This window comes from Sminthopsis crassicaudata, chromosome 3 (assembly GCF_048593235.1).
Source record: "Sminthopsis crassicaudata isolate SCR6 chromosome 3, ASM4859323v1, whole genome shotgun sequence".
Classification (NCBI taxonomy): Eukaryota; Metazoa; Chordata; class Mammalia; order Dasyuromorphia; family Dasyuridae; genus Sminthopsis; species Sminthopsis crassicaudata.
Genome location: NC_133619.1, coordinates 226,333,772 through 226,345,520, shown reverse-complemented (window position 1 = coordinate 226,345,520; position 11,749 = coordinate 226,333,772). Strand labels below are relative to the sequence as shown.

Sequence of the window (11,749 nt, the reverse complement as noted above, 5' to 3'; positions counted from 1 at the left end):
AGAACACAAAAATCTTTTGAAAATTATCTTTATATGTGATTAGAAAAATTGAGTATTAATAAAATGAAAAAATATTTTTAAAACATTAAAAAAAAGTTGAAGGGACCCTTTCAGGGACCAAGAATTAGCTGCTTAATTTGAACCTAGTTCCTCCTGACTCCATTAGCCTGCTAATTATAGATCACATTTATATATCTATTCAAACTAGAAGCTTAATTGAAAAGAAAATAGCATGTGATTCATTTAAAAAAAAAAAAAAGAATATATGTTCCTTCTATGCTTTTCCTTGGCAGCCTTGGCAGGATTCATGATTCTTGCAACCAGTGGACTATTCTACTGGCAAGAATGACTTCCCTCTGAAGAGGAGGATCAAAACACATTTGGTTGGTTGTGATTGTTGTTCTTCCTTCTTGAAGAGTACCAAAAATGGTATCACTGTGTTTGAGTCAGGTTAGCTGTGGCTGATCAGATCCATACAAGCTCAGGGTGCTCTGTCACAGGTCAGACACAAATAGTCCCTATGAACATTTGGGGTAGTTTCTCTAATTTTGTGCATCTCATGTTTCTTCTGGGCTAGTTCAGTTCTGCTTTGCTCACAGAGCACAGCACTTTCTCTGATGAGGGCACGCCGGGTAGTCCTGTGCCAGTGTCTCCCATGTCATATAGTTTAAAAAAAACACTTGTGAGAGCACCTGCCCTCTGTGAGTTCTCCATTGAGTGCCCAATACAAACGAAAAATCTGCAAACAAAAAATCAGGCACCAACTCTCCCTCCATGTTAGTTCTGGCTGGTGACTTTTGCCATCAGTGGGGAAGTTGACTTTGATGCCAGTCTGTCCTCATTGAAGGCATTTGACAAGAAGACTGAAAGCAAGTTAAAAAATAATGGGAGCAAGCACATAGCTGTGTTTCATTCCACTGGTGACAGGGAAAGTTCAAGAACATTGTCCATTAAAGGAACATCCTCACTACATGGGGGACAAGGGGAGAGAAAGCAGTGACAACAAAGGGGACCGGGAGGAGAGGATTGGAAAGATTTATGGGAAGTGATGCTAGAACCAAGAAGTCAGAGGCTCCATGAAAGAGTGTTATGGTTTTGTGTTGTTCCCCCCCCCCCCCCCCCCACTGCTTCTGCATGCCTCCATAAGACCTCCAAGCCCCCTCCCCCATAGGCTTCTTCCTGTTCAGGTTACACCTCCCCCATTGCCTGCATCCCTTCTCTGGCACCCTTGGCCCAGCTGTCTTCCCCTTTGTCTCCCACTTTTGATCCCTATGCTCCTGCTTACCCTGGAATCAAGATATTGTTGCAGCAGCATCTGCAGCTCTCTGTTCTGCTGCTCAAGGAACTCATTTTCATCCAGCAGCTTAGCCCGTTGGATAAGGACTTCACTTTCTCAACAAAAAGGGAAAACCAGTTAATTGTTTAGCAATTAAATGGTGCAGTGGATAGAATGTTATTCTTAGAGTCTGGAAGACAAATTCAAATTCAGCCTCAAGCACTTTTTAGAGGGGGGGCGGGGCTAACAAGTTACTTAATCTCTGCTGCCTCAGTTTCCTTATCTATAAAATGGGGATGATAATAGTATCTCAGAAATTTGGGGAGGATCAAGATAATAAATTTAAAGTACTCTGCAAAATTCAATGCTCTATATAAGTGCTATTATTATTATTAATCTCTCTCCTCCAATATAGAAATGGGTGGGCTTTATTTGGATAGCTTTCAAATCATGAGAGGGAGAGGGTTCTACTTAGAGGTAGAATTCCAGCTCTTTAGTGCCTAGGACAGTGCTTTTAGGGCCTCAGTTGCTCCTGAAAGCCATAAACATCACCCAGCCACCACCATTATGCCTTTCCTAAGCCAGAAAATTCAAAGACAAGTGACATGTCATTTGCAAGGGATTTGAAAGAAACAAGAAAACTGAAAAAGATGCAAGGAACTGAACAAGTGCCATCTTTCATTGTACCACCAGAGGCTCCTCTTCCCACTTAAATGCAGCATGTTCATCCCAAACCTCCTTAAAACTAAAGAGCCAGCACATGTGATGAGAAGACTATGCATCTTCAGATACAGATCTTAATTTCATTTTCCTCAAAGCTGGACAGTGCTAAGATGGAGGGAGATTCCTTTCTTCATTCCCCATGGGACATGTACTCACTGGTATTTCTGGAGGGCATCAAGTAGCGCATCCCAAAGCTTCAGTCTATCCAGAGAGATGATTTGGACCAGGGCTTCCCAGTATTCGGTGTCCTTTGAGCTGTCCCTTATCTCTTTGCGTTTCACCACTTTTACTGGCACTGGAACCTCCCTAAAGGATAAAAAGAACTAGTTCCCAAACCTCATAGTACCCATATCCTGAGTAATACCAAGCTCCTGGTCCTATAAGATCCTTTTAGTTCTAGCCACCTAGAGCCTTCCATTCAAGCAGATTACTGTGTAAAAAGGAATTATGGGAGACGATAGACAATTCTTGGAGAATACTGCCTCTAATTTTTCCCAGGTATTAATGTACTTTTTCTTTCTATAAATAAATCGTTGGTGTCCAGTTCACCAATTTGTTTTATTATTATTATTATTATTATTATTATTATTATTATTATTATTATTCAACCAGTGTTGTTGCTTATAGCCAAAGTGGCTGAATTGATTACTAGAGTATTGGAGGTATAGACAACTGGCTGCCAGTCCTCCTGAAGGTTCCTTAGTGGTTGGCTGGACCCACAATCAGATGTTCATAACTAGCAAAAGAAAAAAAGCAAGGAAGAGATTGTTAAATTTAAAACTCCCCATAGCAATAGATTATTTCCCTCTCTTTGTTTGAGAGATTATCTAGGGATAAAGGGGGAGAAAATGGAGTCATGGAGATTCTTATAGACATTTTCTTTCATTCTTCATTTCCCTCTTCCTCTTAAAGTGCTGCTCATATTCTGACTGCCAAGACAATAGATTCTTCCTCTTTTCCACAGGTCACATTTCCAGGCATTAAAATCACTGTTCCACCATGTGCTCTTTTTCACAAAGGTTTATAAGAATTGCTCTGGCCCTACCCATGAATGCTTTTTTTTTTTTTTTTTTTTTTTATTCAACATCTACAACTAGGTCCTGATTAGTAGTATAATGAATCCCACAAAATAACCTCATTCTTAGAATTTTCATTATGCATTTCCTTTGGGATGGAACTAATTGCTACATTTTATATGTAACTTTGAATAACAGAAGTCCAAATACACAGATGTGAATAATGCAACCCACTTGACAGGTTTCATTATTCACACTACTCAGGAACTGGCTGTAGCCAGATTCTCAGCTTCAGGCACCTGCTGGAATTTCCTCCCATGACTAGGGATCCTTTTAATCCTATTTTAAGACATCTGAGCCCACCTGAGTGTCTGCCGATGAATCACATAAGCCTCCAGGGCCTTCAGAACATCATTAGGATGAATGACTTTAGAATGGAGACTGCGCTGTAAGTCGCCTTCACCTGGGACACTGGTTTCCTTTTTGATGTTGATGTCTTCAGCCTCTGGAACTGCAGACAGTTCCTCTTGGTTCTGTAGATGATGGGACACAGTACCAAAAGGAAAATAGGATTGATATGATGAAATCAGCATATAAGCAGAGGAAGACTATGGAAAGGAAGAAATACCAGAGAAAGAAGAGAATGTAGAAAGGAGGTTGGAGAAGGGAAAAATATGCCTGTTAAATCAACTAGGTAAACTAAATAAAGTTAAACTCAAGTTATCAGTTATTTTTACAGCATCAGTGAAAGTGGCTTAAGTGGTCCTTTCAACCACACCTCCACCCAGGTGACATTTGTCCACAGCAAGTTCTCTGACATATGGTTTACATTGATCCAGGAAAATGTGAGCATCTGAAGCAAATACTTATGGATCCTGGGCCAAATCCACCTACACAAATGCCTCCAGAGCCCCTCCTCTGAGCTCCTGGAAATCTCACAGGTTGTCAAAGCAACACGTCACCTTTCAATTGATGACAGCCATGATAAACTTGCTCAGATTCCAACCTTGTCAGCTAAAAGACAAGCAGCCAGTCTCATTGGTTGAGTGAAAAAAGGATAATTAATCTTAGCTCCAATCTACTACTGATACTAATGAACTCTTTTTTTTTTTTTTTTTTTTTTTTTAGCTAAGGCCAGTAATAAGCCTACTACTGGCTATGAAGAGGTTCATTTAGTAATTAGTTGGCCCAATAATATTTCGAGGCACAGTTTCTTACATCTGGGCTCTTCAACATTAGATCTTTAAAAAAAAAAAAGAATTGATTTTGAAACTTCATGTTGGGCTCTTTGGCTATATGTGTATTATATATATATATATATATATATATATATATATATGTATATGTATATGTATATATATGTATATATATATATATATATAATAAACATTCCCTCAAAAGAATGGCTATAGGACAAATCAGATAGAGAACTAGGAACTTAACAGAGCAAGACAAAACAAGTTTTAAACCAAGTTTTGCCACTGCCTACTAGTAGCAGAGTGACCCAAATGTATTTGGCAGATGGAACTTGCATTTGTTCTCCTATGAAATAAGAGTAATACCTGGTTGGAGTTATTACAGACTTTAATCACTAAAGAAAAGCTAACTTCTTCACAAAAAAAAAAGAGTATGAGAGATGATTACATTTCCTAGTTAGCTTAACAATCTATGGATGGCAATTTTTCTTGTGCAGCAAAATAACTGTATGTTGTACACATATATTGTGTTTAACATACACTTTAACATATTTAACATGTATTGGTCTACCTGACATCTAGGGGAGGGTGCTGGGGAGAAGGAGGAGAAAAGTTGGAATAGAAGGTTTTGCAAGGGTCAGTGCTGAAAAATTACCCATGCATATATTTTGTAAATAAAAAGCTATTAATAAAAATAAATAAATAGAAACAATTTATGGATGGAATACTAACCTGACCAACTTCATATCATCTCAGCAGAGACAACAAACTATTCCCCTTGTTTTCCGTTTCATCTTACCTGTGAAGAGGATTCCCTCTCAGCTTGGAATTCGAGGAAGAATTGCACCAGTGCATAAACATCATCTTCATTTTCAATCCCAAGGGCCTAAAGGGAAATAGAGCCAAAGAATCGTTTGAGGGTTCTGTCTGGATGCCAAGGAACACGGGACTGACTCAATGCAAGGTTCTCATCTTCCTCCAACAAACTACCAAACTCTAGCTAAGACCCCACAGTACTAAGTGACACTAGGAGAGGAAATGGTCTCTTCTTTCAAGGAATATACTAGGCCAGCTGGGATTGATTGCATTAACAAGCACAAAACATAAAAATCTTTATGAAAAACATAAAGACCAATGCAATTAACATTAGCACTTCAAAAAAATGAGGCGCTTGGGAAGGACAAGGATAAAGTAAGATAAAAAGTAGTGAGTGGTCAAGAGGCCATATGGTATAATGGGAAGAATACTGGACTTTGGGTCAGGAGACCTAGGATTGAGTCCTGCTCTCCTACTAAGTGGCTATGCAACCTTGGGTCTCATCTCTATGCCTCACTTGCTTCATTTGTGAAAGGGAGAGGGTCAGTAAATGAAATGCTCTCTAAAGTCCCTTCCAGATTTAACACTCTGAAATTCATTATTCCTGGAGGAACCAGAGATGGGCAAAGCTATTTTGGAACTCTAGGAGAGAGGCAAGTCTAGAACAGAATTCCAGAGGATGTCACATGATGACCATTCTTCTCCTCCTCAAGGATCACAGAACTGGCACAAATTACCTCTGAACTCTCTGAACCTGGGGACCTGCCCTCCTAGGTTCTTACTTTATGGATGTCAAGGGTAACACGGATCTAGTGGGCAAATGGACAAAGACAGATAGTTGGTCTGGGCCAACAGGATATATCTGAAGTGTCACTGACAGTGGTCAAGAAGAACAGAGGATGCAAAGTCCAAAAGAATATATTTGAAGAAGGAGCTAGGGTCACAGTAGGAATATGAGAGACGGAGGTATGTGGAGAGGAGGGAGGAAAGTGGAGGGTTAGGGTTCTTTGGGTCAATTAATTGAGTGCAAGGAAATAAAGGAGAAAGATATCTTGGGGAGCACTGAGAAGTCCCAGCTCTAACTCACTCCAGGGGCTACCAGAAATTCTGTTCCTCTGATTTAGGACTCTAGTTATTTTCAATAAACTCCCAAGGTGGAACTCACAGCAAAGATGGAGTCTAATTTCAGTAGACAGCTTTCATTTCTCTCCAGGGGATGGAGAAGTCTCCGTAATTTACTCTCTATCAGAAAACCCTGTGGGGGGAAAAAATAAAAACATACCTGAAGTTTTGTTGTCAAAAACCAGGTTCTGCTCACTTCCACCTAGTCGGTGAGGCAAGTTTCCAAGAAGTAGAACCACTAAGGAAAGGACTTGGGAAGTCTGTCTACAGAGTGGTATGCCCTTTTCACCCTCTTACCCCCAGGAATACTCCTTTGCTAGCTCAGCCTCCATATCATATCTCCTAACTGTAGGTGTTTCCAAGGTTTTGAACTGAGTTGTCTCAATGATTTTATCAGCTCCCATACATTGGCTTAGCTATCACCTCTATGAAAAGGATTCCCAGATCTTCACATCCAACCCCAATCTCTCTCCAGTGCTGCATCTGGGCTTTCCCCTAATCACAGTCATTTAGTAACCTCTTCTCCTTTGAGGTTCCTTCAATCCATCCAAATTATCCAATCAAGGTTCCAGTCTGCCTGGAAAAAGTCTCTTTTTAATCTTCATGCTCCTAGACTTCTCTGAAACCTTCAGCACTGTTGATCATATTCTTGATTTTCTTTTCTCTCTAGGTTTTTATGGCACTTCTCTCCACTGCTTCTCCTCCTGACTGCTCCTCCTTTGTCACCTTTGTTGGACTTTCATCCTTGCCACCAAGTGGCTGACAAAGTAGACATTTAATAAATTCTGGTTATCTGACTCCCTTGAGCTTCAATCTCAGCACCAATTTCTCACTGGACATGTCAAACCTATGCCACATAGCATCTCTAACTCAACAGGTCTCAAACAGAATTCATTATTGTCCCCCTAAAATCTACCCTTCTTCCAAGCATCCCTATTGCTGTCAAGAAAATTATCAATCGATTCAGGCCAGTCTCAATGGTCTTGTGTTGAAGAGAGCCATCTCCATCTAGAGAGAGGTCTATAGAAACTGAGTGTGGATTACAATATAATATTTTCACTCTTTTTGTTATTATTTGTTTGCATTTTGTTTTCTGTCTTTTTTTCCCCCTTTTTGATCGGATTTTCCTTATGCAGCATGATGACTGTAGAAATATGTAGAGAAGAATTGCACATGTTTAAGATATATTGGATTATTTGCCATCTAGGGGAAAGGAGAGAAAAAATTTGCAACACAAGTTTTCCAAGGTTGAATGCTGAAAATTATTCATGAATATTTTTTGAAAACAAAAAAGTTTTATGGAGCAGGTAGGTGGTGTATGGATAGAGCACCAGCCCTAAAGTCAGGAGGACCTGAGTTCAAATCTGACCTTAGACATTTAATACTTTTTAGTTGTGTGACCCTGGCTAAGTCACTTAACCCCAATTGCTTCAGCAAAAAAGAATAATAAAATAAAATAAAAAACTTTAGTTAAAAGAAAGAGAGAATCATCAATCTCCAAGCTTAATATTAACCTCACTGTCATCTGTGACTTCTCACTCTCACCCCACAAAGCCAACCAACAGCCAACTCCTACTGTTTTGACCTCCACCAATCCTCATACATCCTTCCCCTTCCCTCCAGTCCAACTGCCACCACCAGATCTCTCTTCACCTCTTCTTGCCTTTACTATTACAATAGCATTCTAATTACTTTGTCTCTCTGCCCTCCAATCCATCCTTCAAATATGTGCCAAAATAACATTCACTAAGTATGAGTCAGATCATGTCCCTCCCCTAACTCAATAAACTCCAGTGGTTCTCCATTGCCTCTAGGTCACACACAAACTTTTCTATTTGGCTTGTAAATCCTTTCACAGGCTGGCATTCATCTGCCTTTGCACCTTTTTTATACATTACTCCCCTTCACGGAGTCTATACTCCAGCCGAACAGGCCTTCTTTCTCCACATACAGAACTCTCTTCCACCTCCATGACTTTACACCAAACCAAGCCTAGACTGCCTTCTCTCCTTGCCTCTCCATTCCTCTCCAGTCCATCCCATTGACCTGTAGGCCTCTGTCTCACAGATTCCCTCCCTTCTTCAAAGTACATCTCTAGCACCTTCTACACTTCTAAATAAGCTAAATAAAGCTTTTCCCAATCCCCCAACTACTAGTTCCCCCATATTTTATTTAATCATTTTGTATTCATTCTGTATATGCTCATATCTATATAAGCTGTGTCATTTTCTCTACCTCATGCCCCCAAGAAGGTAAGCTCTGTTTTGTTTTTTGTTTGTTTTTGTTTTGTTTTCATTTTGGCTTTTGTTTGTTTGTTTGTTTGTTTTTTTGTTTTTTGTTTTGTTTTGTAGGGAATCCTATTGAGGAATCCCAGTGAGTCTCAAGCATGCCTCAGTGTAAATTTATCTGCTTGAACTTGAAATGCGCTCCTAACCATTTCATAAAACTCAGGAAACAATGGGAGGACTGGGAGTCTTCCTGGTGCCTCGATGAATGAACAATCTTAATGATAGGCCTGTGTTTGCTTCAGAAACCTGCCTAGGTCCTAGAGTAAAGGTAGTCCTCCTAAAGGAATAAACAAATATTCTCTTAATGATTCTCTTGTGATAAAACATCCTTGTGCCTGGGGAGGGGGGGAGGCTGTTCTATTTCAAGGGATCCCATCTGATACATGGGAATATTTGGCGCAGTGCCTTGCTTGTTCTCAGCCTATAAAAACCCCTTAATGGAAAGGGACTTTGATAACTCAGGAGGATTGTTACCACTTTGCCTAACACCATTTCCCACTTGAGACTTTGCTCAAGCTGGTTCTCCCAGCTGCTGGAATCCAGATGTTGGAGCTTCTTTGAAGTGATGACATATGTTGTTTATTATCTGTTTCTTATATTGCTTTGTGATCCCTGTGTTTGCTAATTGTGCATTACTTTTATGCTATGTTACTTCTTATATCTTGTTCAAATCCAAGTTCTGAGCAATGACAAACTTCTGACTATGCCTACTGAATGCAAATTCCAAACCCAGATTAATTCAACACTATGTATCCTTAGTACCAAGCACAGTGCCTAGCACATAGTTAGTTCTTAAAAAATACTGCTGATTGACTCCAAGCAGCTCAGCTACAACCTATAAAGCTGCCAGCTCAGAAATGTCCAACAGGGCTACGAAGCTTTATAGCAGCTACAGCTGTGGTGCTCTGTGTTACTGCCCTTTCCTCTCAGAAACAGCAGTAACTTCTTGGGAAACTGGTTCCAGACCTGGACTACACCTCTACTAGCAAGGCAGTATTCACCATCTCTCCTATAATGACCCAGAGCTTTTCTATAAATTGGTTTTGCCAGTCAGTAGTCCTTATTGACCTATGTGGTTTGACTGGCTAGCAGAGGTGCTCCAGATCCCCGTCAGACCATTTGGGATCTAAGAAGAGAAGGGAAAAGTCATAATACCGAGATAAAAACAAAAAATCCTGCTTCTTTCTAAGCAGGCCCCCAATTCTCCTTTATTTATGTCATACTCTCAGGACAAACTCACCGACTCATCACACATAATCTCCAGGATTTTTTTGACAGTCTTTGCAGATAAATTTTTTGGCAGGATCAGTCTAGATTTTTCTTCTTTCAACTTTGATTTTGAGCTTTCTTCTGCTTCCTCCTCTTCATCAGCAAAAGAGAATTAAGATGAGGACACAAGAAAGAGGGGAGAAAGTGAAATAGTTTGGCCCTTTTTGGTTTTTTGCACCATCATCTTTATACACTAAAAATGATGGTGATGGAGATGGTGATGGTCGTGAACATGATGATTGGCTTTTAGGTAGAACTTTTAGGAATGACTCTACACCCAGGAGTGTGCTGATGCCTCCTCATGCAGCCAGTTGTTAAATTTTCAGTGTGAGCATTTATACCCCAGAAATTAGAAAATGCTACATATCAGGTCTTAATGTATTGTTTTGTTGATTGTCTGGACTTACACAATGAAGAAAGCATTGATAATGTGGATTAAACTTTAAAATATGTCAAGAATACATTTTTTCCCAGAGAGTTGGTTATTAAGTCAGAACACTCCTGTTTAATACCCATTGTCTTATTTGAACCTTACAACAACCTAGTGAGGTAGAGTAACTATAGATGTTAATGCCCCCATTTTACAGCTGGGGAAACTGGAACTTTAAAAACTAAGCAACTGGTTCTGGGATCAGAGGACTTGGGATTCAAATACCTCCTTTGACACATCAGTTAGTTAATAAATATTTATTAAATGCCTACTACAAGGCATGCACTGTGCTAAGTCCTGAGTACACCTACTACATATGTGACCTGGACACGTTTCTTAAGTCTCGCTGAGCCTCAATTTTCACATCTGTAAAATAAGAGGGTTTAACTGCATGGCCTCCAAAATCCATTCTGGGTCTAAATCTATGATTCTCTGATCCATGGTTATTCAATCTTTCTGACTCTAGCCCTAACACCTTATCTTGGTCTATCTCACAGCTTCAACTCAAGGAAAGAATCATGGGATAGAGATTCCCCCAAAAAAGAGACACAGAGATAAAAAAGGAAATCATGAAAGCACTTTTTTTTAAGTGTACAGAATTGTGGAAAACACAATCAGCTTTGAAACTATGTTGAATTTAAACAATAAAAGCTATATGTAATAGAAATGTATAATTTCATATATAATTCTCTATTTCTCTGAATATGGAACTGTTCATGTTTGTTGGTAAATAAAGTTCAGAACAATAAAAAATAAAAATATTTGTCTAAAAAATTACACTTAATCAGACTTGTGATTTTCAATAATGTAGAAAATTCCATATAAGTAAATATCTGTTGTGTGACTTAAGTTGGCCAGGGAACTGAGAAGTGACTGAGTTACATAGCCAGGTTGGACTTCCTGACCCTAGGAGATGGCTTTCCATCTTGCTATACTAAACAGTAAGAGGAGAAGATGGGGATTAATATAGTTTCTTGCTTACCTGCCATAAGTATCAGTTCTTGCACTAACTCTGTAGCTGACTTCTTCTTGACCTGAGAAATAGGCCCCACATTCTTCATGAACCAGTAGTCAGGTCTGGTCCAGGGAAGCCCCAGCTGCTGTAACTGGATGATTTTGTCTGCCTCAAGGGCTCTTTCCATTAAAGCCTTTGCTTCATCCTCATTTATTATCCAAATCTCATAAAACTGCTTGTCGTTGATAATTGCAAAATGCCTGTAAAGGAAAAGTCATGGAATATATTGTGTTGACATGTCAGACTGACATGTTCAAGGACAAATGTGTACTGGTAAATGTTTAACAATGGTATCTCCAGGGGAGAGAGAGGAAGAGGAGAAGTATGAAATACACTTTTAGGTTTAATTTGCCTTACTAAAATTATTTCCATTACTCTCTTAAGTCTAGACAATCAGCAAAATAATAAATCAAGCTCTGATTTTCATTTTGTTGATTTCTGGGGTATGAAGGCTAACAATGAAAATTTAACAATCAGTTCTCTGCTATGAGCTAAGTAGAGCATTCCTGCACAATAGATATTGACTGTAGTCAGGTAATCATGGCAATCTCTAAATCAGTTAACTCCTCATTTGTTAAATGCTAAACTGCTCCCTCAG

General features: G+C 39.4%; 1 protein-coding gene across 4 annotated transcripts in view; it reads right to left on the bottom strand.

The window, feature by feature from the left end:
• Nucleotides 1-11,749, bottom strand: part of DRC1 (dynein regulatory complex subunit 1) — a 63,826-nt gene that overhangs the window by 14,756 nt on the left and 37,321 nt on the right. For 2 of the 4 annotated variants that reach the window (XR_012487949.1, XM_074300110.1), the window contains exons 10-16: nucleotides 11,119-11,351; nucleotides 9,678-9,799; nucleotides 6,193-6,282; nucleotides 5,011-5,097; nucleotides 3,379-3,548; nucleotides 2,156-2,305; nucleotides 1,286-1,388 (exon numbers count right to left, since the gene is read on the bottom strand). Coding sequence is in view for 2 of the 4 variants with exons in the window: in XM_074300110.1 (XP_074156211.1) it covers nucleotides 1,286-1,388; nucleotides 2,156-2,305; nucleotides 3,379-3,548; nucleotides 5,011-5,097; nucleotides 6,193-6,282; nucleotides 9,678-9,799; nucleotides 11,119-11,351 (955 nt within the window). In the remaining 2 variants the exon portion in view is untranslated. Of the gene's footprint in view, nucleotides 1-132; nucleotides 864-1,285; nucleotides 1,393-2,155; nucleotides 2,306-3,378; nucleotides 3,549-5,010; nucleotides 5,098-6,192; nucleotides 6,283-9,677; nucleotides 9,800-11,118; nucleotides 11,352-11,749 lie in introns of those variants that run through there. The other 2 variants (XM_074300109.1, XR_012487950.1) reach the window with 2 other exon arrangements.